Consider the following 26,706-nt stretch of genomic DNA (forward strand, 5'->3'; position numbering starts at 1 on the left):
CAAACTTTAAACACATTGACTGAAGAGACATACTCAAAACTAACTGCCCAGAACTATTTCAAAACCCATTTGAACTAATTAAAATATTATTTTGGGAAAGCGTACAATAACTGCATGTCTTACCTTTCAACACCCTGAGAAGAATGCATAGACTACAGAGCAAGTGCCTCTAACACTCCTGTGTAACTGTGATGTGTAAGGTGAGAGCACTACCTGTTTGAAAATGCAACCAGATCCAACAGCCTCTTCGTGAGGTATTTTGTGTTGTGTGACACTGAACGGGAGCAATATAATGGGGTAAAATGTGTAGTTAATTTAAAAAAAATGCTTTGAAGTAGTTAACAGTCAAATACATCGTAAGTGATTTAGTCTTATCTAATTTAATTTAAAATGTAATGTTACAACTTTCCTGTGAAAGATTAGCAACTCATCTAGACATCTAGATTCACAGAAAGTATATTTATTGACAGAATGTGTCCATTCCATCATAGCACCAAAGTCGAGGCAATAATGCGCTGTGTTTGGGGGGTGTCTGAAGAGAGCTAGGGGCGTTTGAAGAGCTGTATTCATTCAGCGAAACAAAACTTCAAGTTGCAAAACGTTTTAGTGTGGCGGAATGAATACACTCCAGCAACAGCACACAAAAAATAGCAAAATGCTACGGAAGTGAAAGCTACACCGTGCATGAGAATGGTCCACAGAAGTGACTTGAGATTCTTGCAACACTAGTTCAGGCATACATTTTAATTATTAATTGTAGGTCCCATGAATAGGGTAAGTAGGCCTAAAAGGTCGATTAAGCCATGATTAGATGAGTAGTGAGTTAATTAGTGTCTAAGCTACTCTGGCTAAATCAGTGAAATCTGGATGTTACTAAGCAAGCTAGCTGCTACTACTGTCATTGCTAACCATCTCACCTGCAGCGCAGACACTATCATATATGCCTGCATCTTTAGATGTAGCTTTATGTTCATTACCATCTAAGTACACTGTTATCTTGTATAGTAAAGTCTAAAGGGACAACATATATTCGATTAGCTAACTATAGAGTTAGCAGGTAGTCATTCCATGACAGCTAGTTTCAGTGTCTGGTTAGTGTCTTTAGCTAGAATACAACTGCCTCCCTGTACTTTGTGGCAAATTAAACGGTGTGCAGACTGACTGGATCTAGAAAAAAGGAACTGGTAACCAGAGATTAAGGCATTATGACAACATATGCTGATTTTCCTGACGTGTCCGACAGGGTAACAAATGGATTTCCTTACGCTATTTGCTATCTATATGGGGGTCGTGCTGACCTGCATAGCCTTGGTTTGTAAATACTCTGGTCAACAACAAACTCCTTTTGGTGTACTTTTCGACGCCTTGACAAAGGTAAGACAAATACAAATAGACTACTGGTTTGCATTTCTCAAAAAGTACACACGGTGGTGCTGTAGGTATTATTATAATGTTTGTCTCTTCATGGAAGCGTGCTCTTTTTACAGGCAGTATCACCATGGACACCACTATGGCTTCAAAGCTTTACACAGAGGATCTTACACAAGCTATTTCATCAACGGCGAGTGAACAATGTGGAAATCACATCTGTTTTTACTTGGAGTGAACTTGTTTTGATTCTACTGAATAGATTATAGACAGAATACTGAACACCCATAATCTTAAATAGATTGTAAAGATGCTTCTGTGTGTGTAAGAAGGTCATCTAATGTATAATTGTAATACAACTGTATACACTGAAATGGATCATAGAGGGCTGAGTTGTGGGTCAGTCAACCTTTGACTGTGCAGCATCTCTTTCGTAGCACCAAGTTGGATTGTGACTGGGACAATTGATACATTCAAAGTAGTAGTATTTGTTTAAAGGTTCATTTCAAAAAACAAAAAACTGGTGTGTATGAATGTTATGAAAGTATTGTTATTTTTTCTGTTATTATATTATTTCTGTCCATATTGCCCAGCTGTAATATTGTCTCTCTGACTAACTGGTTGCCATTATTTCTGCTTTTAGGAACAGCATGTTTATCTTTCTTCATATCTTTCTTGAGGGGATGGTATACACAGAGTTCACCTATGAGGTGTTTGGATTCTGCAGGGACATGGACACCACTCTCACCAGCCTGTCAGTGCCTTACATTCTACTGGTGATCAAGTCCTGGTTCTTCTACCTCTGCATTAATAGGGATCCTGGTAAGTCAACTGTAAACCCGGGTTAATTCAATAAACAGAAAAGCTCTAGTACTGATGCTAATTGTCTTATGTATGTGGTAATATCATGACAGATCTACAGTATAATTTCTGCTTAGGCTGTGCACACACGCTTCTGGATGCCCATTGTTTAACACAATCCCACCATCAATTTAAACATATGTCCCTGTAGGAACAGTTACAAAGAAACGACATGCAGGCCAGGTGCAGTTATACCCATATGACAAGAGGTTGTTCCACCCTGGACTCTGCTGCCCTACCTGTCAGCTGGTCAAACCGGCTCGCTCTAAACATTGTAGTAAGTTAACATAGCCTTTCTCTTTTAGCCACAGGCATTAGATTACACTCTGTACAATTCCTCTGAATGTCCACTCTATAGTCAGAGTGACGTCTACAAACTAGCATTAAACAGACTGAGTATATCCACCGTCCCTGTTGTCACTAAACTGTACTGAATATCCCATGCTTCCCCTTGTTCTGGATCAGGAGTCTGCAACAGGTGTGTTCAACGCTTTGACCACCACTGTGTCTGGGTCAACAACTGCGTCGGAGCTCAGAACACCCGGTACTTTCTGCTCTACCTGCTAAGCGTGTGTGCCATGGCTGGAGACATAGCCCTGCTAACTGGGGACATGCTGCTGCATGCTGTGGTTCGTTCAGGACTGCTACGAGCCCGCTATGTAGATGACAATGGGCAGCAACAGGAGGCAGGGATGCTCTTTGTCATACAGGTATGAATTTATGTAGGAGACTGGCCTCACACACAATGTATTATATATATATATATATATATCTCATACATACATACATACATACATACATACATATACAGCTCTGGAAAGAATTTAGCCCACTGCACCTTTCTTTTCTTTTCCAAAAAAGTTGAAAAGGAAAGTTTTGAGTCAGGAACAGAAGCATTCAATTTGCAGTAGTCTCTTCATTTTAAACCTTCTGTGCAGTGGTCTTTACCTTTTTTCCGGAGGGGTGGGTGTGTGTGTGTGTGTGTGTGTGTGTATGTGTATGTGTGTGTGTGTATACAAAGTGGATATAAAAGTATACACACCCCTGTTAAAATGCCAGGTTTTTGTGATGTAAAAGAATGACACAAAGATTTTTTTTAAATCCACTTTTTCCACTTTTAATGTGACATATAATGTGAACAATTCAATTGAAAAACAAACTGAAATCTTCGACGGGGAAAAACCTTACAATAACCTTATTGCATAAGGGTGCACACCCTCTTATAACTGGGGATGTGGCTGTGTTCAGAATTAACCAATCACATTCAAACTCATGTTAAATAGCAGTCATTACACACCTGCCATTATTTAAAGTGACTCTGATTAATCACAAATAAAGTTCAGCTATTCTATTAGAATTTTCCTGACATTTTCTTAGTTGCATCTCAGAGCAAAGGCCATGGTTTGCAGAGAGCTTCCAAAGCATCAGAGGGATCTCATTGTTGAAAGATATCAGTCAGGAGAAGGGTACAAAATAATTTCCAAAGCATTAGACATACCATGGAACACAGTGAAGACAGTCATCATCAAGTGCAGAAAATATGGCACAACAGAGACATTACTGGACGTCCCTCCAAAATTGATGAAAAGACGAGAAGAAAACTGGTCAGGGAGGCTTCCAAGAGGTCTACAGCAACATTAAAGGAACTGCAGGAATTTCTGGCAAGTACTGGCTGTGTGCTACATGTGACAACAATCTCCCGTATTCTTCATATGAATGGGCTATGGGGTAGGGTGGCAATACAGAAGCCTTTTCTTACAAAGAAAAACATCCAAGCCAGGCTAAACATCAAGTCCCCCAAAAGCACATGGGAAAATGTGTTATGGTCTAATGAAACCTAGGTTGAACTTTTTGGCCATAATTCCAAAAGGTATGTTTGGTGCAAAAACAGCACTGCACATCACCCAAAGAACACCATAACCACAGTGAAGCATGGTGGTGGCAGCATCATGCTCTGGGGCTGTTTTTCTTCAGCTGGAACCGGGGCCTTAGTCAGGGTGGAGGAAATTATGAACAGTTCCAAATACCAGGCAATTTTGGCACAAAACCTTCAGGCGTCTGTTAGAAAGCTGAAGATGAAGAGGAAGTTCAACTTTCAGCACGACAACGACCCAAAGCACACATCCAAATCCACAAAAGCATGTCTTCAACAGAAGAAGATTAAAGTTTTGGAATGGCCCAGCCAGAGCCCAGACATTAATCCAATTGAATATCTGTGGGGTGATCTGAAGGGGGCTGTGCACAGGAGATGTCCTTGCAATCTGACAGATTTGGAGCGCTTTTGCAAAGAAGAGTGGGCAAATTTTGCCACGTCAAGATGTGCACTACCAATAGACTCCTACACAAAAAGATTGAGTGCTGTAATAAAATCAACACACCTGCTCATCCTTCACACCTGAGACTTTGTAACACTAATGAGTCACCTTGTAACACTAATTAGGCCCAATTTGGACATTTTCACTTAGGGGTTTACTCACTTTTGTTGCCAGTGGTTTAGACATTAATGTGTGTTGTGTTATTTTGAGGGGACAGCAAATGTACACTGTTATACAAGCTGTACACTCACTACTTTAGATTGTAGCAAAGTGTCACTTCTTCGGTGAAAAGATATACTCAAATATTTACAAAAATGTGAGGGGTGTACTCACTTTTGTAAGATACTGTATATATACACACGTGTGTGTGTATCACGTAGTAAATGGTTATCAAACTGAATTAATTAAACCACAACAGAACTGAGGGAAAGTCGAAGAAGAAGGTTTAGTTACAGCCGAGTGTATTACATTTCTAATCATTAGCACAGGAAAAGAGCAATCTACTGGTACAGACCAGAGCCTCCCTGATACAAGGCTGGCGCTGTGTTATCTTTAGTTCTGTCTCCTAAATGAATCTGAGGTCAATACACAGTCCATCCCACTAAAGGTCAGCGATTTACACAGTATATCAGCATGACTATAACTGATCTATGATGAGTACTAATACATACATATCTCTGTTTGTCTCTTATTATACATTGGCATTTACTGACCATGGAAACTGGTCCCAATCAAAGCCCCAATGATGTTAAGCAAAGTCTGCTGATGTTTTCTTTTCAGGAGAGTACAGTCATTCTTCTGGCAGGAAATAATTATGAACCAAGTGTAGTTATATTAAGCATATAGTGGCTTTCACAAGTATTCACCCCTTTTCCACATTTTATTGTATGTCATGAAATCAAAATGGCCTTCATTAGGAGTTTTTGCCACTGATCAGCCAAAAAAGTTCATGAAGTTAAAGAGAAAATTTGATTCAATCACATTGTGCCACAAACCACTACAATACCTTTCCACTGCATGCAGATGGAATACTGTATATTGTAGTATTTCCTGTTCCCACACACATTTTTCTCTTTCCCCAGCACCTGTTCCTTACCTTCCCCAGGATTGTCTTCATGCTAGGCTTCCTGGTCTTTGTCTTCCTGCTCCTGGCAAGCTATGCCATGTTCCACTTCTACCTAGGTGTTGTTAACCAGACCTCCAATGAGTGGTACAAGGGACGAGGGCACATCTGTCAGCACTGCCACCCTTCACCAGACCACCTCTGTGGTCCCCCAGCCTCTGGCCAGTCCAAAAGATGGTTCTACAATAGAGGGGTGCTAAAAAACCTGAAGGAGATATTTTGTCCACTTAGTCCTGTTCACAAGAAAGACAATTGAGTTTGGGGGGTTGTTACCATGTAGACTCACCACACTACTGAATGTTTGCATTTTTATGTATATATCTTTTTTAACGTTTAGGGGGATGTTAATCATATATTTTTTTTAAACTGTAATAAACTTCTTAGAAAATGTCACTATTATCTGTTTTGTTGAATGCATTGCAGATTGTCCAGTAACATTTGCTAATATAGCAGAAGAAGCATTAATAATTCCGCATTAAAAAATGCACCGGTATGGATAGTAGGAGTGAAGCCATATACCCAGAAGTAAGCTATATTACACAACCGCAATCTTGTAAACCTTGATGGAAACAAAAGTGTTAATGGTGATAAGTTTAGGGTTAGTTATACATTCAGAATAGGATAAATTGCCTAAATGGGCGGGGTTTCACTAGATGACTGACTGGCTAGTGAAGACTGGTGACAACAGTAGATCGCTGTAGACATAGATAATAGAAGAGTAGATGGGCTGATGTCATAGAACCCCTTTAAATCAAAATGGAGCAATTTGACAGCCATCTTACCTGGGACCACTTCCACCAAAAACATGGTGGAAGTGGCATTTCAGTTCTTATAACAGTATACATATCCTTAATAATATATAAATAGCCACTTTCGTGCATAGCATTAAGCATAAAATGACTACTTTTCACAATATTAACAAATCAATTTGAAATAGACTTAAATAATTTATTCATTTAAGAGTAGAAAATGGCAATGGTCTAATGTAGGAAGATGTAGGATAGTACTTTAAATACAGTGCAAATGTATATTTCTTTATTTGCAAAGATAACAATAAACTTATTTTAAATGATAATGCATGTAATACATTTACATGTGTATACATAAATATTATAATTTCATTTCATTGTAGAAATCACTATTTTAGTAACGCTAAACATCGCAAGCTAGCTCACTGAATTTGGTATGCTAACAGTAGCATAGTAGTTGGAGGACAGAAATACGGAGTTAAAGGTAACTTTTTGTAGAAAGGTGCTACTCAACATCTCCATCTTCTGATTATACAGTAATTACGTTTTTTTATTTTTATGAAATAATATATATTTACGTATTATTTCACATACGTTTGTGCAACATTAATTCATACTTTTCTGTAGTATGCTAGCTTAGACTGTTAATTTAAAAAACAAACAGAATTCTGATACTGTAAAGTTGCGTAGCTCAACAGCTACGGTTAGGCTGGATTAGCTTTCTTGTTCATTGATTAAAAACATGGTTATGTAAAGTTATCATACATGTCTACACTGCTACTGGTGCGTGAACAATGTTTCCCACATCCTTTGTATCGTTCCTTCTTTTTCTGGACCAAATGACTGCTGCACAAAATACAACTATGACTAGTGTTAGTGGCTTGACTTTTCAGAACTGATCCCAGGTAAGATGGCGGAACTATTGAAACGTCAGATAGAACTCTATACCCCAGCTACGCTTTATATCTATGGCTGTAGATGTCTCTTTAACCAGGTACGGAAGTGTTAGAGAGTATGCTATCAGGATTGCCAGATGGGTAGGTTTCCCGCAAATTGGTCTATTTTTAATGACAGTGTTCGGGCAAAAAATTGCGTAATGGCTTGGGCAATTTACTATTAGGGTTTTATAGTAAAAATAACGGTGACGTTTTTTGTGGAGTATACGGGTGTTTTGTATGTATAGCCGACTGTCAGTGTAATCTGGCAACCCTGCTACACGCTAAGGTCAGGGAAGTGTTGCCGAACTGCACGTCATTTCGCAATGGATCACAGTTGAAGAGACCAAATTATTCTTCACAGATCGAACAAACTCCTTCGTAGTTTTTTTCTTCTTAGCGAGATTGGTCTAAGATTTGGTCCACATTTTGCGTAGTAAAGCATAATTTCTGTCGCTAGCTAGTAGTACCGTGTTAATCTATAATTTCTTTTTACATTAATCGAGTAGGAGGTACCGGTATTTGACATCAGACACGTTTTCCCAATGGCTGTGTCAAAATGCTCGCGACTGACCGGTCCTTTAATAAAGCAAACTTTAGATTCGGTGGACAGTGTACTCTTCGACTGTGATGGTGTAATTTGGCGAGGTGATCAGGCCATCCCTGGCGCCTCTGATGTAATCAACCTGCTAAAAAAGTCTGGAAAGAAAGTGTTTTTCATCACCAACAACAGCACTAAAACTAGAAAGATGTATGCAGACAAGCTGGCTTTGATGGGATTCAAAGTAACCGAAGATGAGGTGTTTGGAACGGCTTACTGTTCCGCCATGTACCTTAAAAACGTGTCCAAACTGCAGGGGAAAGTATATCTCATAGGAAGTAATGCAATGAGGCAGGAACTGGAGAAGGTTGGCATCCAGCAGATAGGTGTAGGGCCTGACCCGATATCAGGTGTTCAGGTTGATTGGGCCAATGTCCCCCTGGACCCTGAGGTGAAGGCTGTAGTTGTTGGTTTCGATGAGCACTTCAGTTACATGAAACTGAACAGAGCCCTTCAGTACCTCAACAACCCCAACTGTCTTCTTGTGGGAACAAACACTGACACCAGACTACCGCTGGAAGGAGGCAAAGCTGTTCCAGGTAAGATGCTGAATGCATGTACAACAGCTGTATGAACCAACAAAACACGTATTACTACGTCACAAGGAGAGGGCATGTACAGTATCTCACAAAAGTGAGTACACCCCTCACATTTCTTTTTAAATATTTGATTATATCTTTTCATGTGACAACACTGAAGAAGTGACCCTTTGCTACAATGTAAAAACCTTGAAATTGAGCTGCAGCATGGTGGCAAAGAGCATACAGGACAGGTTCCACTCAGAACAGGCCTTGCCGTGGTTGACCAAAGAAGTTGAGTGCACGTGCTCAGCGTCATATCCAGAGGTTGTCTTTGGGAAATAGACGTATGAGTGCTGCCAGCATTGCTGCATAGGTTGAAGGGGTGGGGGGTCAGCCTGTCAGTGCTCAGACCATACGCCGTACACTGCATCAAATAGGTCTGATTGCCAACATATACTGTGACATACAGAAGCAGAGCATGATCCCCTCCCTTTGGAGACTGGGCTGCAGGGCAGTATTCCAACATGATAACGACCTCAAACACACCTCCAAGAAGACCACTGCCTTGCTAAAGAAGCTGAGGGGTAAAGGTGATGGACTGGCCAAGCATGTCTCCAGACCTAAACCCTATTGAGCATCTGTGGGGCATCCTCAAACGGAAGGTGGAGGAGCGCAAGGTCTCTAACATCCACCAGCTCTGTGATGTCATAATGGAGGAGTGGGAGAGGACTCCAGTGGCAACCTGTGAAGCTCTGGTGAACTCCATGCCCAAGAGAGTTAAGGCAGTGCTGGAAAATAACGGTGGCCACAAAATATTGACAACTTGGGCCCAATTTGGACTTTTTCACTTAGGGGTGTACTCACTTTTGTTGCCAGCGGTTTAGACATTAATGGCTGTGTTGTGTTATTTTGAGAGGACAGCAAATGTACACTGTTATACATGCTGTACACTCACTACTTTACATTGTAGCAAAGTATCATTTCTTCAGTGTTGTCGCATGAATAGATGTAATAAAATATTGGCAAAAATGTGAGGGGTGTATTCACTTCTGTGAGATACTGTATGTCCCATAGCAGTCCAGAAAACACATACAGCAAGGCTACCCCAGAGTGTGTAGTGTTAATCACCCGAACTAGCTTACAGTAAGCCAGTGGGCTGGAATAACATGGGATGTTCCACTAGCCATAAGTCAGATGTCTTTATCTCTGCACTCTACTGATGCATGTGTCAACACACCCGAATGTGTTCCGTCTCCACCAGGGACAGGCTGTATCCTGAAGGCCGTAGAGACGGCAGCCCAGCGCCAGGCCCAGACTGTCGGCAAGCCCAACCACTTCATGTATGACTGCGTGGCCAGCCAGTTCGACCTGGACCGCGACCGCTGCCTCATGGTGGGCGACCGCCTGGACACGGACATCCTTCTGGGGTCCAACTGTGGCCTGAAGACCCTGCTGACCCTTACTGGGGTGTCCACTGTGGCCGATGCCGAGGCCCATCAGAAGAGTGGCTGTCCAGAGCGCCTGGGGATGGTGCCTGACTACTATGTCGAGAGCATTGCCGAGCTTCTGCCTGCTCTGCAAGGATAACAAGCCAGGGGCCTGGGAAATAATAGGTTTTTATCTCAATGAGATTAGAGCCCAGGAGCGATAATAATTACTAATAAATTGTAAAAGGCTGTTGTGGACTGTGTCTGAATACGCCGTGTGTTTTCAGGTAGCTACAGAGCCAGCTATAACTGCTATTATAATACTAAGACTGATGAAACAAACCAATATAAAATAGTTTTATGTGCAGTCTAGCAAGGCTTAATGGATATTCGTCAGAGGTTTACAGTATTTACTTGTGGTTTTTGGCTGTTAAAGGAAATGATAGGAAGGGCTACATGGATTAATAACCTGCCCTGCACATACAGTGACCTTCCAGGTCAAAAGCTAGCCACTCCTGATTTATGATGGGAACATTTTAATTGATTATTTATTATTTTTGCTGTTGGTTGAAAAGGGACTAATGCAAGATCTGTGTCTTTTTGTCCCAATGTACCAATGATCTCAGGCATGGTCAGGGGAAATGTGTTAACACTGTTCTTAAGATAGTTCCCCCTTATCTGTGTGCATACATTCATAATCACAAGACTGAGAGCTATGAAGAAATGCAGTGTCCTGTTTTGCACTGACAGTTATACAGGAATTATATATTGTATGTTCTCTTCTGTCATGTTGACTGCACCAACGCTGTGTTGTCTTTAATGCAGCTTACATTTCCCTTCCACCTGAGGGTATACTGTGTTACCCTGTAATATTGTATCCTGATGTAAATTTAGATATTGGCCAGCATTTTGTTCCCATTAAATTTGAAGTTTCTAGAGTTGCCGCATAATCAATTGTCATGAGAAGTAAAACAAATTTTTGTCTTCCTAGTATATAACTCTCTATAATAAATTAAAAACAATGTATGTACTCCCGATAAATTAGTCAAACCATAATATTCTGTCTTTGAGAACAGTATTTACCTCTTGTCAAGGAAATCGAACACGGATGATAAAATAAACAAATTCTCCTAATGAAAGCCGACCCTGTGATTTGTGTTAACGTCATCTCAGCAGGCCGGACCCTGGCATTATTAACACCGCACCTCTTAAAGTCACCTTGGCCTTTCAACAAATGGATGGTCCTCCAGTCCGTTCCTCATATCACCCTGCTTGGCCGATGACACAGCCTCTCCACAGAGGTGAGTCTGTCTCACCCCTTTGTCCATTGTCTGGGGTTAGGGGGAACCAGCCAAACGGTTTGGCCTATCATGTGCCTGTGTGAGGCAGGAAGGGCGGGGGATACAGACCTACAGAAAGAAGTTGGTCAGGTGTATCGCAGGGCTTCTCAGTCAGTGCTGGTCATGACCACAGCTCGATGCAGATAGTTGAGAAAAGGGTGAAGTCAAGGGACGCAGGATGCTGAGATGCTGGAAACGCTCAGAAACCACCGGATTGGAGGACTCACAATGCATGGTAGGAGTCTGACTGACCTAGCTGTTTTCATTAGCTTAAATTAGTGTTTTTATAAATGTTATGTTACACTTGGTAAAGTATGAAGAACCATTGGTCATCTTGTTGGTGCTGGATACATAGAGTACCGTTAAGCCATAATACATTAGAAACTAAATCCAGAGTGAATTTGATTAACTGATCAGTTATTTTGGTCTATGGTGCCTCCCCTTTTTAGGATGGGAGTCCAGCATTGCCCCCCCGGTTCCCACACAAAGCATTCTGGGTGACCGTCAGTGCCACTCTCCTCCTGGTCATCATCGCCCTCAGCTTCACTGGGCATCTATGGCTAAGACAGCCCAAAGCCCAGGTTGAACAACCAACTCACTCCTGGTTCACCTGTTTAGAAAGCTTTACGTTATCTCTGACATTTAAACCATTAGGTGCTGTAGCTCAGTAAAACATAGAAGCACTCTTGACTGTAATTGATCAGTACCATCATAATGTTGACAGAGAATTGACATGCATTAAACATACAGAACCTCCTTGCTTTAGTCTGTACAGGTGGTCCGAATCACAGTTCCGGATCAGACTGGAGCCCTTATCAACCAATCAGCATTGGTGGACAAGCAAAACGACCTGGTGACCTATTCTGTGACCTCAAAGGCCAACCACACGTCTACCGTGCTCTTTGACATCAAACATGTAAGAACTGATTTATTCTTTGCTAAAATGACATTGAACTGTGTTCACCTGCAAAATAACTGTAGGACGGCTCTTCCTGTATCCAACGTTGTTACTAGAATGTGTGAGGTCAGAACAGATTTGCGGTGGATGCCACACTGACACGGTCTGATGTTTGTGCAGGGTTTGATATGCTACAAGCCTGACAATCGGGGGACTTGCTTCCTGCGTAAGATGGAGAGATCCGATTATGAAAACGTGCACTCCCTCCTCCAGCAATCCACACAAATGGTAAATATCCTTCAACCTTGTCAGTGTATAATAGCGTCTGAACCACACAGCTTGGGAATGTCGAATACAATGCAGAAGGCATTCATCACCTCGGGACCGAAGTTGGCATGGCGACAACTAAAGAGCGTGCAGAAACGGCCTACTGTGTCCGGTGGCTCTGAGTTGAGAGACCCTTTTACACACACCGAAATACCTCTTAAACAATACCAATCTTTGTTCTGTTGGCTTGAGAGGTGAATCAGACTGTCGCTAATGCATGAACTGGCAGTGGTTGTAACTGACTCATAGCTTAGTGCCACCTCGGTCTCTACAGCAGCCAGGCCCGGTCGGAATTCACAGGGATGATTTGGCATCTCTCTCCTTTTCCACTTGGGGCGGGGGGCGGGGGGGGGGGGGGTGGATCAAACAAGGCCTCGTAGGCTTCTAGTGTAGCAAGTCTCTCCATGGCTGAATTCCACAGGGTATTTGATCCTCCTCCCTTCCCCTCTCCCCTGGATCTCCTTACAGGTCGGGACAGCAGTGAGGATCAGACCCTGCACAATGGCCACTCTGTCTGGGACACTACAGGCGTTTGGCTGTGCTGGAGAGGGGAGAGGCTGAACGGTTAGCTAGGCCCAGGGCGACAGTGGACAACTTTAGTGAGGTGTATTTGTTTTTGTGTGGTCGGAGTTAACTTTACAGAGGCCGAATGGGACCAGAAACTGGTGGAACTGGATGTGGACCCGTTTTAGATTCATTCCAAATAGTCAGTGAATTAATGTAACAAATGAATTTAATATATAAAGAGACAATTACAGTACCAAGTATCAAAGATAGAAAGCTCTCCGGAGATTGAAGATGCAGGCAGAAGTGAGGAAAATGCAAGAGAGCTTCTTCAAACCCTCGCTCTGGTTAATATCCTAAAACTCAAGTAGTGGGGGTTGGTCAACTGACCTAAGGAAAACAAAACCAGTCCTCTAATCAATCCTTGGGTCTCTTCCTGTGACACAGGGGTGTTAGCTCAAGGATCACGCTAGCGTGGCAATTTAAAGCAACCCTTATTTCTCTGCATTCGCTCCTTACAGAAACAGCTGTTAACCATAAACATTCCAATGACAGCCTACTAGAATATAAATTACATACAGAGGTATACATATACAGGTATATAATAAATAATCATTGATATTTTTCGGTTCCTTTAAAACCAGCCCAGTTCTTCATTTCTAAAACACCAGCCCATTTCTCTTTATTTCTAAAACAACAGTTGATTTCTTCATTTCTAAAACGCTAGCCCATTTCTTTATTTCTAAAACACAACCTGAGTTCTTTATTTCTAAAACACCAGCCCATTTCTTCGTTTAAAGGAGAAATTCCTCCCAGAAAGTAGACCCATTATCAAAGAAAAACTGAAATCCATGATTCAGTTTTCTGTATACATCTATTACACACTAACACATCTAACATTATGTAAAAAAGTTAAATAGTTGCCTAGGCTGCTAGCTACTGCTCTTCAAGCAAAAATAAAGCATAAAAATACAAAATATACACCTCAAAACATGGCACCATGTTCCTTTAAGGCTGCCACGGTAGCATTTGTCCCCTGGAGGCCTGCATTATTAGCCAGACAATGATAATACTTTTAAAGTATCCATGTATGCGAGGCAGTAAGACAGACAGAAATTCTAGATGGCCAGTCCCTCACTTATTACAGAATGGCTGGGTTGCTTCCAGTGATACTGTGTATCTACTGGGCCGAGATGACATCCAGCTGTGTCCTTGCTGCTTATTTGTTTGTTCTTTTATTATTAGGCCCATTAGCTTTTCATGAGCAGATTACTCACCCATATCAGATTGAATTGTGGGTATCTAGGCCAATTTGTGTCGTAACTTTATTACCAGTTTATTTCCAGGTTGTGAAGGGCCACTGTGCAGCTGGACTCCTTCAATCATTAATGGGTTATTTAGGCTTCCATCACAGAGAAAAGCTGGCTCATAATTTGCTCCTGCTATCTGAAACTGAGTAGTTTTCTGATTATGATTTAGCTCTGACTCTTATGGTATCGAGTGTCTCATAGAACTTGGCTCTAGCACCAGGACCTCCCACTGTTGTAGCCATTAAGTGTCTGATTTTATGGATAGACTTCATCCACGTACAAAAGCTGGGCCTTTCTGAGGTCAATCTCTGTTTTGCAGCACAATGGTCTGTAGATGAGAGGGAAACTAGTTGTTAGGAACCTCACTCAGGCATGGCAGTGATTTAAGTGGTGCCCATCTGACTCTTCACCAGTGTAGAGTCAATGGTGAAAGGCCTTTGTGTCAAACGAGACAGAGACAAGAGCTGTGGCAGTGAGTTTGAAAAGTGCCAAAAGCCAACAGGTTGACCCAGTGAATGAGGTATTGGTTGATAATAACAGCTCCGGTTTCACGCGTCACTATAAAACATGTTGTTAACCATCCTATTATATCCAACTCTTAGCGCCAGTTTCGCAGGCATGGATTAAGCCTAGTCTAGGACAAAAATAAAATCAACAGAAAACTCCAATGAGCTTGTTTTTTTGTCCTACACTAGGCTTAATCCGTGTCTGCGAAACCGGCTCTTACAGTTTTTGTTCTTACTTATTTGCTTTTCGAGGAGGTACTGAGGTGACCTGATGATGATCGCGTGAACCAACTAATGACTGTCCTCTGTTTTATTTGCTGCTATTTTAACAAGGCATATCATACTGAAAGACCTCTTCAAGTGAAATAGGGTGTTTAATGTCTCTCTCCTGCCAGGAAAGCCAGTTGGTGTTATTGGGGAATGAGACCCAGCGACAGACAGAGTTCCTGGGGGTTATGGGGGCCAGCCAAGTGAACGTGTCCACCCTGGAGGAGCCTCTACAGGACCTATGTCAACACAGCTTAATCCACTGGACAAGGAGACAAGATGGTGAGACAAGAGACCAGCTTATCACTCTTAGTTAAAAACTCTACTGCTGGCTAAACACTCATATACCCGCTTTGACAATAATACACAGAACTGTGGTGTTTATTTTATTCCTGTAAAGTAAAATGTAATTTATCTGTGAAGATCATAACTCATAATAAACCTGGGGTCCCTGGTTAAACCAATTCCTTAAACTGAGTAAGTGCTTGCTCACACGTTTCTTAGCGATAAAAATAATCCTACCCGACCGTTCTGTGACATTTGTAGTGTCGCAGCAGTAAATAAAACCTCTATTCTAGTTACTGAACGAGAGCAGGGTCAAACTCATCGCAGCGGAGAAAACCGGCGGCAGACTATTTGAGAGGATGACTTTGCCGATCCTTTGTACAATAAAACGGGACGGAGATAGTTTTCCATTTGCAGGCGATAGTTGTGCCTTTTCAGTAATTGAGCCTCTGTTTGTCCAGGTCCAGGCAAACAGCGTCTGGTCTACTTCTGCATCGACATCTGCTTCCCTAGTAACATCTGTGTGTCTGTCTGCTTCTACTACCTGCCGGAGTGACCTGCCACGCATCCACTCGGGCAGCGCATGCCGGCACTGATCAGGGAAACGACGTGTTCCTTCTCATCCCTGCCAAGACACCAGAGCATCGCCGGCTCCAAAAAAACAACAAAAAAACACTGGACCGGGGAACAGGAGCCGGCTTTGACGGTCCACACAGCAGATACTGAGGCCTTTCTGTTCCAAGATGGGAAACAAGCTGTCAAGTGTATCTGGAGAGTCCCCTCGTCACCATCCATTCATGTTTAATACCTTCTTTTGTGGCAGAGTTTTGGAGAGAAGACTGAGTTTATTTGCTTATTTCCTGTACTGTGATCTACAACAGAACGAGTTATTGTATGTGTAACCATTCCTGTTGGCTGGAGTGTGTCTAAAATATACTTGAACCCTCCAATAAAGAACAGGTGATATATCTTTTTAAGATAACACTTAGACTAAAACAAACTAAGCCTTCTCTGTGATAGTTGACGATATGACAAATGAACATACAGTAGATGATCAATATCAAAGTGTTAGACCAGAAAGTCTTTATTGGAATCCATCAGATGCTTTACAGTCAGTCACACCTGGGACACAGTCCTTTATGGTTATTCATCAGACTATATTAAAGATCTCACTTTGACATTTCACCTTTGATTGAAATTCATTACAGCTGTGGCCCATTTTGTTCCCTGGCCAGGAAACCTGTGTTGGGATCCTTCTGGGAAATACGATACAGCCTGTCCCCTCTTTCTGCTCCTAATAAGTCTGCTCCTAATCTTAATAAGCTTTCGTGAAGCAGACGTTGTGAGACAGAGACAGGCAGGTGTGTGGAGGTTTCTATACAGTCACAGAATAGTGTAGCTTCTTGTGATCCACTGCTGTCGTCTGCTTAGCCCAGCACGCTATCGTTGAAGGCCAGACACACCACTGCCTTTTGATGACCGCTGTATTCCCTCTTGATCTCACCAGTCTCCACACACCACAGTCGTGCCAGGTTGTCAGAGGAGGCTGGAGAGGAATCGCACATATTTACTGATCTAGCACTAGTCAGAACTGCCCAAAGTGAGTTGGAGGCTCAAGAGGGATTATCCCAATCCAGCCACACTGAAAGGAATGGAAGTCAGTGACTTTTTGACCACAAAACACATCCCTGATCCTAGATCAGGGGTCTACCCTCCTGGAGGTTTTATCTTTAATCGCAGTTTTTAACTAACAGGATTATCAGCATATCAAACAGCATATCAACAAACATAAAACAACGCAAAGAAGGAACTTAGAACCGACCAGTGACGATGTACTGGGAGTCCCCAGAGAAGGCGCAGTCCCACATCCATCCCCGGGACGTCTCTCCAGGGTTGTTGCTCTTAATGCTCAGTTCCGTCATCAAAGAGAAGTTAGACGTCCTCCAGATCTTACACGTCTGGTCCGCCGAGCAGGTCGCCAACAGCCTGTGGTGATAAAACAAGGAAGCATGTGGTGCAATCAAAATATATCAGTGGAGAGGTCTTCAATCCTCTCAGGGACCCCCAGAACCTTCCACAATTTCGTGGTTGACTTGAACAGGCACACCTGATTTACAAATCACAGGCTTGATGATTGGCTGACTAGTCTAGTCGGGTTAGCTAGCACTGGAATAGACCAAATAAAAGGAACAGCTGTGGGTTCCAGAGGAGAAGGTTGAATAAACAGGCAGTGGATGTAATGTTATATATAGGACCAAAAGACTCAGTTGCATGTTCATGTTATTTACACAGTCTTAGGTAAAGCGTAGTTCCCAGATAGGGTACAGTGTAGAGAAGCTTCTGGTAAGAGACCCTGCAGCCGCCGTGTGTTGTACTCAGCGTACTCACGTGGAATCAGGGCTGAATTTGCAGCGGAGGGAGTAGCGCTTATGAGCGGGAATCTTGGTTTTGGGGATAAGCTGTGTGACCTCATCACCCATCCCTCCAGCCAGGTTCCACACGTAACAGTTTCCCTGTGAGAGGCCTCGTTTAGTGTGTTATGTATGCATTCGCAGGCCAGCGTAATGGCAATGGGCTTCTCGGAATACTGACTGAGCTGTTGACTGCGGCCATGTAGCTGGCGTCAGGGTCGATGTGGACCGAGTTAATGGAAACATCTGGTTCAGGAATGAGCTGCTCGTTGTGGTCCGTCTTCAAATCCCAGATATGGATCACACCACTCTGGTCTCCCACGATCAATTCAGCCTACACAGATTGACAGTCAGTTAGATACGATTAAGCAGAGTTTAAAGGATGAATGACATCCGTCCGCGGGACAGTTGCTCCTAGAGCGGATGGTCATGAGGACGTAGTTACAGATCATTTATACACAGCAAGCTGACACAATCCTAGACAAATGTAGCATTGGGGAACCCTGGTCAAGGTGTTAATGGACAGTTATAGTACAACTGTTAATCTACAGTACAGACACACTGGCCTTGGTCTTTCACCTACCTGGTTGGGATGAAGACACACACAGTTGATGGGCGCATTGACCTGAAAGATCCTTTGGCACTGCAGGTTCCGCGACCTAGAAACAGGAGTGATGATCAAGGTTCAGCTTGGGGAGACGCCATAACAAAAGTCAATTACATTAAGGGAGTCAACGTTTTGCACATCATTGCATTCTGTTTTTATTAGCATTTTATGCAGTGTCCCAACTATTTTGGAAACGGGGTTGTAATTTCATTTTAATCATCAGGCAATTAAAATGGTTCATGTACTGTCAAAGGATGGAATGCTAGATTGTATCAGGTACCGCCATCTAACCGTGTCTGCCGGCAGAGGGACATGTTTAAAGCTTGAATTTGGAGGTCCACATGTAGACTTCTGCTGGCCCCGTTCTCCTATTTTAGGATACACCATTGGTTTGTGGAGGACAAGACTGTTCCTCATTTATAGGCCGATGAGGAATCTGATGAAGGAATAACCACTGCTAATGTGTGCTAGGTTATCTTAAGAGACCAGCTCCAATGTAGCATTCTGTCAGGTGACACTACAAAGAGGATGTTAACTGGCTGATGCTTAAACTTTGACCTAAAGTTTGGTCCCAGGGTTTTCAACAGCACCTCAGGTCCCAGATACGAGCCATGCAGTCCTCTCCTCCTGTGTACATCCAGCGTCCGTCCTCATGGAAGCCCACTGATGTGATGTTCTTACTGACGCCATCATAGTTTATTACCGGGTTTGGGTTGTTAGAGTTTAAATCATACATACGAATGTGTTGATAACCTGTGGAAATTAACATACACAGTCAAGTACTTACCATGTTCATTCTGATGTGCTGGCTATTACAAAGTTTCAATTCGCAGCTTGATGCATGAATTTCTTTACACGATATTGATGTAATAAGCACATGTAGATACAGCTGGGTGATGAAAGAATGGGATCAAAGGACACAATGACAGATTAGAGGGTGTTGATTCACTGTGGTGATGATGGTTTGTGGTTCACTGATGTGGCTTGTGAGAAGCGGTCAAAAGAAAACCTCAGAATTCACCCATGTAAGCCTGTGGCCTCATACACCTGACCAATTACCCAAGTGAGACTGCTCTCTAGTGGTGAGAAGTGATAGTCCAAACAGTCAACTAGACCACACACACTATCCAAATGGCTCTTACTGATGATGATGAAGTATGATATATTTCATCATTCATTTCTACACGAACCTGCAGCTGCAATCATACTTCTGTCAGGAGTTACTTCAAGGGAGTTCACCTGCTGAAATGACTGGTTAAGAGAATAATTAAAAGTTGCTAACTAACAATAATCATTAAGCTGTAACATTTGTAAAAATATTTTCAATAAATAGTTGCAGCTTCAAAGTTGATAAAACAAACAATTAACAACAAGCACTCCTCTGTGGCTCATGTAAAAGAGGCTGGTGCCTCGTTTGTGGCTTTCATTTACATTAAGCAAAAAACATCCATACTACCTGTCGCTCTAGTTACGAGCGTCTTTAAAATGTGAACAGTGAGACTAAATGCAGGCAAAATCAGCAAGACAGGAGGTCTGTATGTTGATTTGTGTGAAGCAGATATGGTAAGGATACGGAGTCCTGGTGCTGGACAGTCCTGGTACAGATGCCGCTGTGGGCCTGCCAGAACCGCACTGTGTGGTCATATCCAGCGGTGGCCAGAATCACTGGGTCGCTCCCCACTGTCCCCTGGCCCTGGTTCACATTCATCCTTGAGTACTGTTTGACGTCACTGCAAAACCAGCAGGTTGCATTGCTAAACATTGAAGACTATTGGAGGCATTGTCAGGGCGCAATAATGCTAGTGTACAATATTGTTGTTTACTTCATAAGCCTCCCCACGTCAACAACAACTTGCTACTAGGAATACATATTCTATATGGCTAAGCCAGAGCTACATCTTGCACAGAGAACAGTTCTCCAGGTGTTACGTTCACCTGAACATTTTGTTACGTCCCGTAATGATTTGTACTCAACAACACATTGCCACCAAACGTACTTCAACGTGCAAATGACCATAGAACACAAATAGGAAAAAACTCGGACCAGCATGTGTATCGTCATTTTAGGGGATGTGCTATTTCAATGTTATCTAGCTGATTGCCTTGTTTATCTGGTTTGTTTACCCAATTGATGACATGCACATGCACGACAGCTGGACAAATGGTGTGCAAATGGCAAGAAAATCTATACCTTACCTCGAAGATATGTAGTATTTTAATGACAAATGACAAGTGAATACATTTAAGAACACCTCAGCTTGTGTTTTGTTTCCGGTAACACTAAAGCGTATAATTAATAGTTCCCCACTACAACAACTACTGTAACATTAGTTCCGGGTGGAATATTTAGTTTCTATGTTTCTAACCTCTACCGCCACCTACTGAAAATGAATTGATGCCTTACAGTAGTTCCCAACCGTTTTCAAGTTACTGTACCACCAAAGGATTTTTGCTCTACCCAGAATAACTCTGAAGTAAAAACTCATGTTCATTTTACCAGCAAGTCTATGGTCTCATGAGTCTTCTCAAGGACCCCCAGGGGTCTTAGTACCTCTAATTGGGAACATAATGCTCTACGACATGGATTAGGGTGCTCCCATTGTGTAATTGGGGTGAACTTCGCTGCCAATACTCTGTCCTCATTTCAGGGTGGTTGCGGTTGGTTGGTGTCCCTTTGGTTGATGCTTGGCAATGCGGTTGGATTGACTTCCTGCCTGTTGGGCCGTGTCTGGGGCCTCCCTGAATAGAGCCAGTGTCACTGGACCCCCTCCCCCCCCAGGTTGTCCCTGTCCACCTGGTCATGCTTCTGACCTGGATTAGGTTTATAGACTCTGAACACAGCCCACACGCATTTATTAATTTTTACAACTCTTAAAATGTTCACTCGGCACTGACTGAAGAGGACTGGTCACCCCTCCGAGCCTGATTCCTCTCTAGGTTCCTTCCTAAATGTTGGCCCCTCTTAGGGAGTTCTTCCTAGCCACTGTGCTTCAACACTGTTGTTGCTTGCTCCCTGGTGTTTCAGGCCAGGTGTTTTGTAAAAGCACTTTGTGACAACTGCTGATGTAAAAAGGGCTTTATAAATACATTTGAATGATTGATTAGAAATAAAATCAGCTTTATTCTTGGAATCTGATTGTAACGGAAAGGGATTCAGCAAGATCACGATACAAAAGGAAAAAGATAATCCACCATAAATTTCAAGTGTGATTTATCTGTATACTATCTGCACAAAAAACACTAATATTTTCCTTAAAATGGCAATACATTTTTGACAAGACTTAGAAACAGGATTAGAACCTGTCAGGCAATGCTTTTACCAGTGGGCTACAGTACTTAGACGCCACTCTAAAACTGGTATTCTATCTGTTTTTGAAAACAACTGTCATTTTGAGTAAACTTTGAAGCACTATAGCCGGCAGTGGCGGAATGTGCAATATCATCAACTGTTTTGTTGAGCATTAGAATGCTATGGTATACAATATGGATAGCTGATGTACATATCTGTCCAGGTTTTGTAAGATGAGGCATGTTTCTGCAGGAACTCAACTCCTATGTTCAGTGGTAATCTAGGTTGCAGAACACCCAGAATTAAAATGTTATGTAAAAGCACCCAGTTCTCAGTGCTGGGGAGATGATTTAAGACATTTATTATGAGCAGTAAAGATGACATTTACCTCTAACAATATCTATACTTTAACATTGTTCATTGCTACTTGGGCCATGTTTGAGCCCAGACCCCAAGCCTGTTGTTGGCAGTTGCAGTAAAATACCATTTATAATAACGATTATATAATGTGTATACTTTATGTCCTACATATAGTATATTCATTTCCATTTTTATCTGCCTCAAGGGCCCCTCTCTGCATTCATCAGGCTTTGCCCACCACTTCTGAAACCTGAAAGATTCATGTGCCTGAGAGATTGTGCCTGAGAAATTGATGGAACATCCGCTACCAGAACAAAATTCTTTGTTAACCGTCACAACCCACAGATGCTACTAACATTTGTTACATAGATCTGTCCAGGAAATTACATCTATACTTTTAAATATTGTTATACATATCAACACATGAATTACACAAATTCACACTAAAATAAATATGAATTAATTTATAAGAGCTCAACATTCTATTTGCCACACTTGACTCAATCACAAGACTGGTGAACAAGACGACCCCAGGGCAGACATGTTCTGCTTCACTTCTCCTGGGTCAGCCAGGGAACACTCCAGGACACTGCATCTCATTCCACTTCTGGATTTGGAAGATGGAGTAATCTGAAATATAAAACAGGATGGGAGAGGACAATTCACATTTAGCTCATAATTCCAAGAAAAATAATACAGCTCCGGAGAAAATTAAGAAACCACTGCATCCATTTCTTTCCTTTCCAAAAAAGTTGAAAATGAAAGTTTTGGGTGAGGAACAGTAGCATTCATTTTGCAGTGCTCTCTTTATTTTAACAATTCTGTGCCTCACTCAAAACCTTCCATTTTGACTTTTTTGGAAAGGAAAGAAAATGCAGTGGTCTCCTAATTTGTTCCGGGGCTGTATTTGAAAAGCTGCCACAGATGGGTTAACTGAAAACTTTTTCAAAGCTAGTCAGTACCATGGACATACACACCTTAAAATACACTTTGCATCTTTCTAAAAGAAACTTCCATTTTATTGCGGTTCGCTCATCCTCTGTTAAATTGGCAAACTCATTGTGCTGCAACAAAAGAGCGTTGGCTGCATTATTTGGTGCTGTTAACTGTGGTCAACATTGGGACAAAGCCAGGATTAGTCCACTCATAATATAAACAGAATTTCCCACTCACAGAGCAGCCCAACGTCTTCTCTGCAACAGTGCCATTTAGGGAGCAAGACTGCAGTGTTCCTGTGTGATCTGTCACATCCACCAGAAGATCAAACCCTGTGGTCACCGTCAGAGGATGGTCTACCCCAGGGCAGGCTGTATTGGAGCAACTCTGACTCTCTTCGTTCACCTGGTACCTGCATTTGGAACTGAGCAGGGATGAGACAACAGTGATAAGGGTAATAGCATTGTTACGTTTCAACAAGAAATAAAACGAGTCAGAATATAACATTTTTGGAGAAATACAGATGAATTGAATAATCAGGTGTCCATGTGTATCACGGTCAAAACGTACCACCGGCTTTTGATGACTTTGGTGATAGAGCCATCTAGATCCAGTCTGGAGATGAAACTGTATGTGATTCCACAGAACACCTCCGAATTCTCCTGGGCTTTGAGTTTGAGCTGACTCACTGTGTATACATCACTGATAGACTCCACTGAAGAGAGGAGAATAGTGTGGTCAATGAAATATAACCAAACAACTGGGTCGAAGTCTCCAATGTAGAACAACACCAATACAATCAAAGGTGTTACCTACCAGGCACATCTCCAAGCCTGTCATCCTCATCCAACACACCAGACTCAGAGACCTCTCTGGCATAGTTGAACAGAAGGCTGGCTTCCTTTGTGTCTAATGACAGAATTACATTCATAATTCGTACTGTGTATTTAAATATAATTCTTTGTTGTCTGTCTCAAAAAACAATAGTTGACCGCCTCTCAATGCAGAAAAGGAGCATATGTTGTAAGGAGTTATAATCCAGATGAACTGATATCGTTACCCGGGTTAACAGTGATGATGGTTTTAGAATTGACTGTAGCTGTCATGCAGTTCCGGAAGCCGTCATAACCAATCCTAGCATCTGATATGAAAAGCACTGAAAGTACAGAGTAAGATGAAAATATTTTAACTGGTCCTTGGCTCTGCACAATACCTTTTAAACACAAATTCCCCAGATTTCCATTTTACAAAGAAACAGAAAAGAGGTTTCCACCGCATACAAACCTGTTTCCCTTGGTATCAGGGTCTGGACCAGTTGAATGGCCTCCCTGTCCCAGCTGTGTGATGGAGGTCATGGTTACTCAGAAGTCAGGGGTATACTGTGACGTGGGGTATAGTGGTGTTACAGGGGTAAAGCGTTACTCCTACCATACTAAAGGAAAAGATGTGACAGAGTCATCGAAGAGTTTTACTTCCAACCTCTGTCCCTTGCGCCCGTCTGCCGTGGTGAAATACTTTATGTCTGAAATCTGGTGGGCAGTAATAGTGGTTTAAAACGTAATTTTTTTCATGAAACCACACAAGTACATAGTTGGACATGTGATTTGATAGAGCCCAGTTTGTAGATCCTATACTACCCACCCTTTCCCTTTATTAATACATATCACAGAATGATGATATCATAGAATGATAATACATATTTAGGCAATACAATATACAGCTCCGGACAAAAATAAAAGACCACTGCACCTTTTTCTTTCCTTTCCAAAAAAGTAAAGAAGGAAGGTTTTGAGTGAGGAACAGAAGGGTTAAAATTAAGAGACCACTGCAAGTTGAACGCTTCTGTTCCTCACTCAAAACTTTCCTTTTCAACTTTTTTGGAAAGGAAAGAAAAAGGTGCAGTGGTCCCTTCATATTTTCCGGAGCTGTATATAATCACTCTCAGGTCTTACTGAGCGAACGACAGCGAGTATGTTAATGACATTCCCGTCCAGGCTCTGTCCATTGGCCATGATGTCTCCCAGAGAGTAGAAGTCCCGATAGTCCTTCACAGGAAGGTGTAGCAGAGGCAGCAGCCTGTTCATAATCTCTATGTCTGCACATATCGACAGCTGGGAGTGTGCCTCGCTTACCATTAACCTGTAAAAACTGAGACCAAAAATGCCTTTGGTAGTTTTTATTGTACTGCTAAGAGTATATTAAGGTAGAGAAGGGGACCACCATTTTACTATACAGTACCTGGGAGTGGAGGGGCAGAATCTGTCGTCTTTTTCAGAATCTTTTGTAGCAACTAAAGGATTTTCTATTATAACTGAAAGGTATAAACATTATTAGGACGTAACCACACACTGCATAACATACAGTCTGTGCTTGACTTGGGCTGGAATGGTCCAGAACTGCGTTCCAGCGTTACTTCTAATTTTAGGCAAACAGCATTCCATTTCCTTTTTTAGAGCGAGCCATATTAACACATACATTTTCATGAACACACTTCAATGTGCGATTTGTCAGTTCAAGCACTGCATTTAGTATAAATAACGTCCGAAAGAAAATGTTGTGTATAATCTCACCACAGTCTCCTACGCTGAAGCTGTTAGAGAGCCCATTGATGTATCTATCGTTGCCCCACGAGGAGACATTAATGAAATAGTCTGGGGAGTCCTTGATTGTGAAGCCAAAGGTGAATCTGTCTAAACCAATTTCTGAAAGGTGAAAGAGTTTCATTCAGAAAGCTGCCAGAAGAGGGTGATAGTGACCAAAACATTCACTTGAGCTCTGTAGCCATGCCAGGGGACAAGTCTATGCTTGGCTAACAGAGTCAAGAGGCCAAAGAATGGAAGGCATCACTTTATTTGATACCAGTAACTTCATTACTGTAGTACTTAGAAGTCGTATCCAGGCTATTTTATGCTAGGTACTAGCATACAAATATTGGAAAGATATGCATGATTAAAGTGAATCCTCAACTTTTTCTGTCTGGAAAGCTTTTGACATCAGTTTTTCCAATGATGACCCCAGCCACTCTCTGAAAAACAGATTAAATAAATTGACTCTAGTCATAAATTTAAAATGATTTGTTGTAGCCAAGTCTTGACAGTTTACCTCACTAATAGGTTCAAACTAGGTAAAAAAAAGAAATTCATGACACATTTCAATAAAATGCATCTTATCACAGTACTCACCGGGTGTGTGGTGTTTGGATGTAAATCAGAAATGGGAACGAAGTCCTGAACTTGCCCGTTGTTTGCCATTTAAAAAAGGTGTCTCCACCTCCAAAGTGGACAAGTTGCTATGATTAGATGAAAAGAAAACACGGGTTAGATGTCCTACCTGTGTGCTTTACTAAATTATTGGCATTCGTGCTGCTGTTGGAGTCGCTAGCCGGCAGTTGCTGGCCTGCTTTCTACCGTTTCTACCAGACAACCTGCCAAAGCTCCCTTTAACAGGTAAAAAGCCAGGTAAGGGAAAAATATTTTCTCTGTCAGAATTAAAAAAATACGTATCAAAATACCATTAAAAAACAAATATATTGTCAGAAATATTCGTGAGAAAAGATAATGAGATTACCAGGTTTATTTCGAGTAGGCTGATTACTTTTCGCGGCAAATGTTGACCGCGAGGCTCGAGTCGTGGGTAGTCCAATGCACGCGGCCTAGAATGTCAACCTGGGCAGCCGGCGTTTGATACAAAGATAGTGTGGTTGAAGCGTAGTTGCTTTTCTGGCGACATATACTGTATTGCTTTTGCAGATATTCCTGTGTCTGCA

At 42.0% G+C, this 26,706-nt stretch overlaps 5 protein-coding genes across 7 annotated transcripts; 3 read left to right on the plus strand and 2 right to left on the minus strand.

Moving 5' to 3' along the window:
- Positions 1–337: 337 nt before the first annotated feature.
- zdhhc4 (zinc finger DHHC-type palmitoyltransferase 4) lies at positions 338–6,060 on the plus strand. 2 transcript variants are annotated; one of them, XM_020046186.2, is made up of 7 exons: positions 338–356; positions 1,244–1,374; positions 1,488–1,561; positions 2,012–2,190; positions 2,381–2,506; positions 2,695–2,939; positions 5,627–6,060. In XM_020046186.2, the coding sequence occupies exons 2-7, from the start codon at positions 1,252–1,254 to the stop codon at positions 5,921–5,923; spliced, it is 1,044 nt and encodes a 347-aa protein (XP_019901745.1). In that variant the 5' UTR covers positions 338–356; positions 1,244–1,251; the 3' UTR covers positions 5,924–6,060.
- A 1,333-nt stretch (positions 6,061–7,393) lies between these two features.
- pgp (phosphoglycolate phosphatase) lies at positions 7,394–11,034 on the plus strand. The gene is made up of 2 exons (XM_010905504.3): positions 7,394–8,491; positions 9,735–11,034. The coding sequence occupies exons 1-2, from the start codon at positions 7,897–7,899 to the stop codon at positions 10,058–10,060; spliced, it is 921 nt and encodes a 306-aa protein (XP_010903806.1). The 5' UTR covers positions 7,394–7,896; the 3' UTR covers positions 10,061–11,034.
- An 83-nt stretch (positions 11,035–11,117) lies between these two features.
- Positions 11,118–15,999, plus strand: bricd5 (BRICHOS domain containing 5). Its single transcript, XM_010863943.3, has 6 exons — positions 11,118–11,475; positions 11,690–11,821; positions 12,007–12,156; positions 12,319–12,426; positions 15,181–15,334; positions 15,799–15,999. Exons 1-6 carry the CDS (start codon positions 11,419–11,421, stop codon positions 15,891–15,893), a joined length of 696 nt encoding a protein of 231 aa, XP_010862245.2. The 5' UTR covers positions 11,118–11,418; the 3' UTR covers positions 15,894–15,999.
- Positions 16,000–16,404: 405 nt separating this feature from the next.
- Positions 16,405–20,637, minus strand: mlst8 (MTOR associated protein, LST8 homolog (S. cerevisiae)). The gene is given in 9 exon segments (NM_001303743.1): positions 16,405–16,883; positions 17,160–17,323; positions 17,726–17,850; positions 17,930–18,082; positions 18,332–18,407; positions 18,946–19,108; positions 19,546–19,597; positions 19,929–20,085; positions 20,552–20,637. Coding segments are annotated over 8 exon segments (987 nt in total). The 5' UTR covers positions 20,064–20,085; positions 20,552–20,637; the 3' UTR covers positions 16,405–16,764.
- A 1,352-nt stretch (positions 20,638–21,989) lies between these two features.
- On the minus strand, positions 21,990–26,706 carry meiob (meiosis specific with OB-fold). Of its 2 annotated transcripts, XM_010905529.3 has the most exons (14): positions 26,508–26,706; positions 26,123–26,229; positions 25,908–25,965; positions 25,511–25,642; positions 25,179–25,251; positions 24,893–25,088; positions 24,369–24,469; positions 24,225–24,277; positions 24,001–24,096; positions 23,757–23,849; positions 23,511–23,655; positions 23,178–23,364; positions 22,982–23,068; positions 21,990–22,634 (listed from the first exon to the last, which is right to left on the minus strand). In XM_010905529.3, exons 2-14 carry the CDS (start codon positions 26,189–26,191, stop codon positions 22,509–22,511), a joined length of 1,416 nt encoding a protein of 471 aa, XP_010903831.2. In that variant the 5' UTR covers positions 26,192–26,229; positions 26,508–26,706; the 3' UTR covers positions 21,990–22,508. The 2 variants fall into 2 exon arrangements, with proteins under 2 accessions (XP_010903831.2, XP_010903839.2); XM_010905537.3 differs by lacking the exon at positions 22,982–23,068.

Source organism: Esox lucius, chromosome 5 (genome assembly GCF_011004845.1).
Source record: "Esox lucius isolate fEsoLuc1 chromosome 5, fEsoLuc1.pri, whole genome shotgun sequence".
In the NCBI taxonomy this organism is placed as follows: domain Eukaryota; kingdom Metazoa; phylum Chordata; class Actinopteri; order Esociformes; family Esocidae; genus Esox; species Esox lucius.

Bases quoted from the DNA above. Each gene is read 5' to 3' on its own strand.
- zdhhc4 (XM_020046186.2), top strand. From the start codon at position 1,252: ATGGATTTCCTTACGCTATTTGCTATCTATATGGGGGTCGTGCTGACC. The intron at 1,562-2,011 runs GCGAGTGAACAA...TTCTGCTTTTAG, and splicing joins CACAAGCTATTTCATCAACG to GAACAGCATGTTTATCTTTC. The intron at 2,507-2,694 runs GTAAGTTAACAT...GTTCTGGATCAG, and splicing joins GGCTCGCTCTAAACATTGTA to GAGTCTGCAACAGGTGTGTT.
- pgp (XM_010905504.3), top strand. From the start codon at position 7,897: ATGGCTGTGTCAAAATGCTCGCGACTGACCGGTCCTTTAATAAAGCAA. The intron at 8,492-9,734 runs GTAAGATGCTGA...CGTCTCCACCAG, and splicing joins AGGAGGCAAAGCTGTTCCAG to GGACAGGCTGTATCCTGAAG.
- bricd5 (XM_010863943.3), top strand. From the start codon at position 11,419: ATGCTGAGATGCTGGAAACGCTCAGAAACCACCGGATTGGAGGACTCA. The intron at 11,476-11,689 runs GTAGGAGTCTGA...TCCCCTTTTTAG, and splicing joins TGGAGGACTCACAATGCATG to GATGGGAGTCCAGCATTGCC. The intron at 11,822-12,006 runs GTTGAACAACCA...TCCTTGCTTTAG, and splicing joins TAAGACAGCCCAAAGCCCAG to TCTGTACAGGTGGTCCGAAT.
- meiob (XM_010905529.3), bottom strand. From the start codon at position 26,191: ATGGCAAACAACGGGCAAGTTCAGGACTTCGTTCCCATTTCTGATTTA. The intron at 25,966-26,122 runs GTGAGTACTGTG...TCTGTTTTTCAG, and splicing joins ATCCAAACACCACACACCCG to AGAGTGGCTGGGGTCATCAT. The intron at 25,252-25,510 runs GTGAGATTATAC...TATACCTTTCAG, and splicing joins CTTCAGCGTAGGAGACTGTG to TTATAATAGAAAATCCTTTA.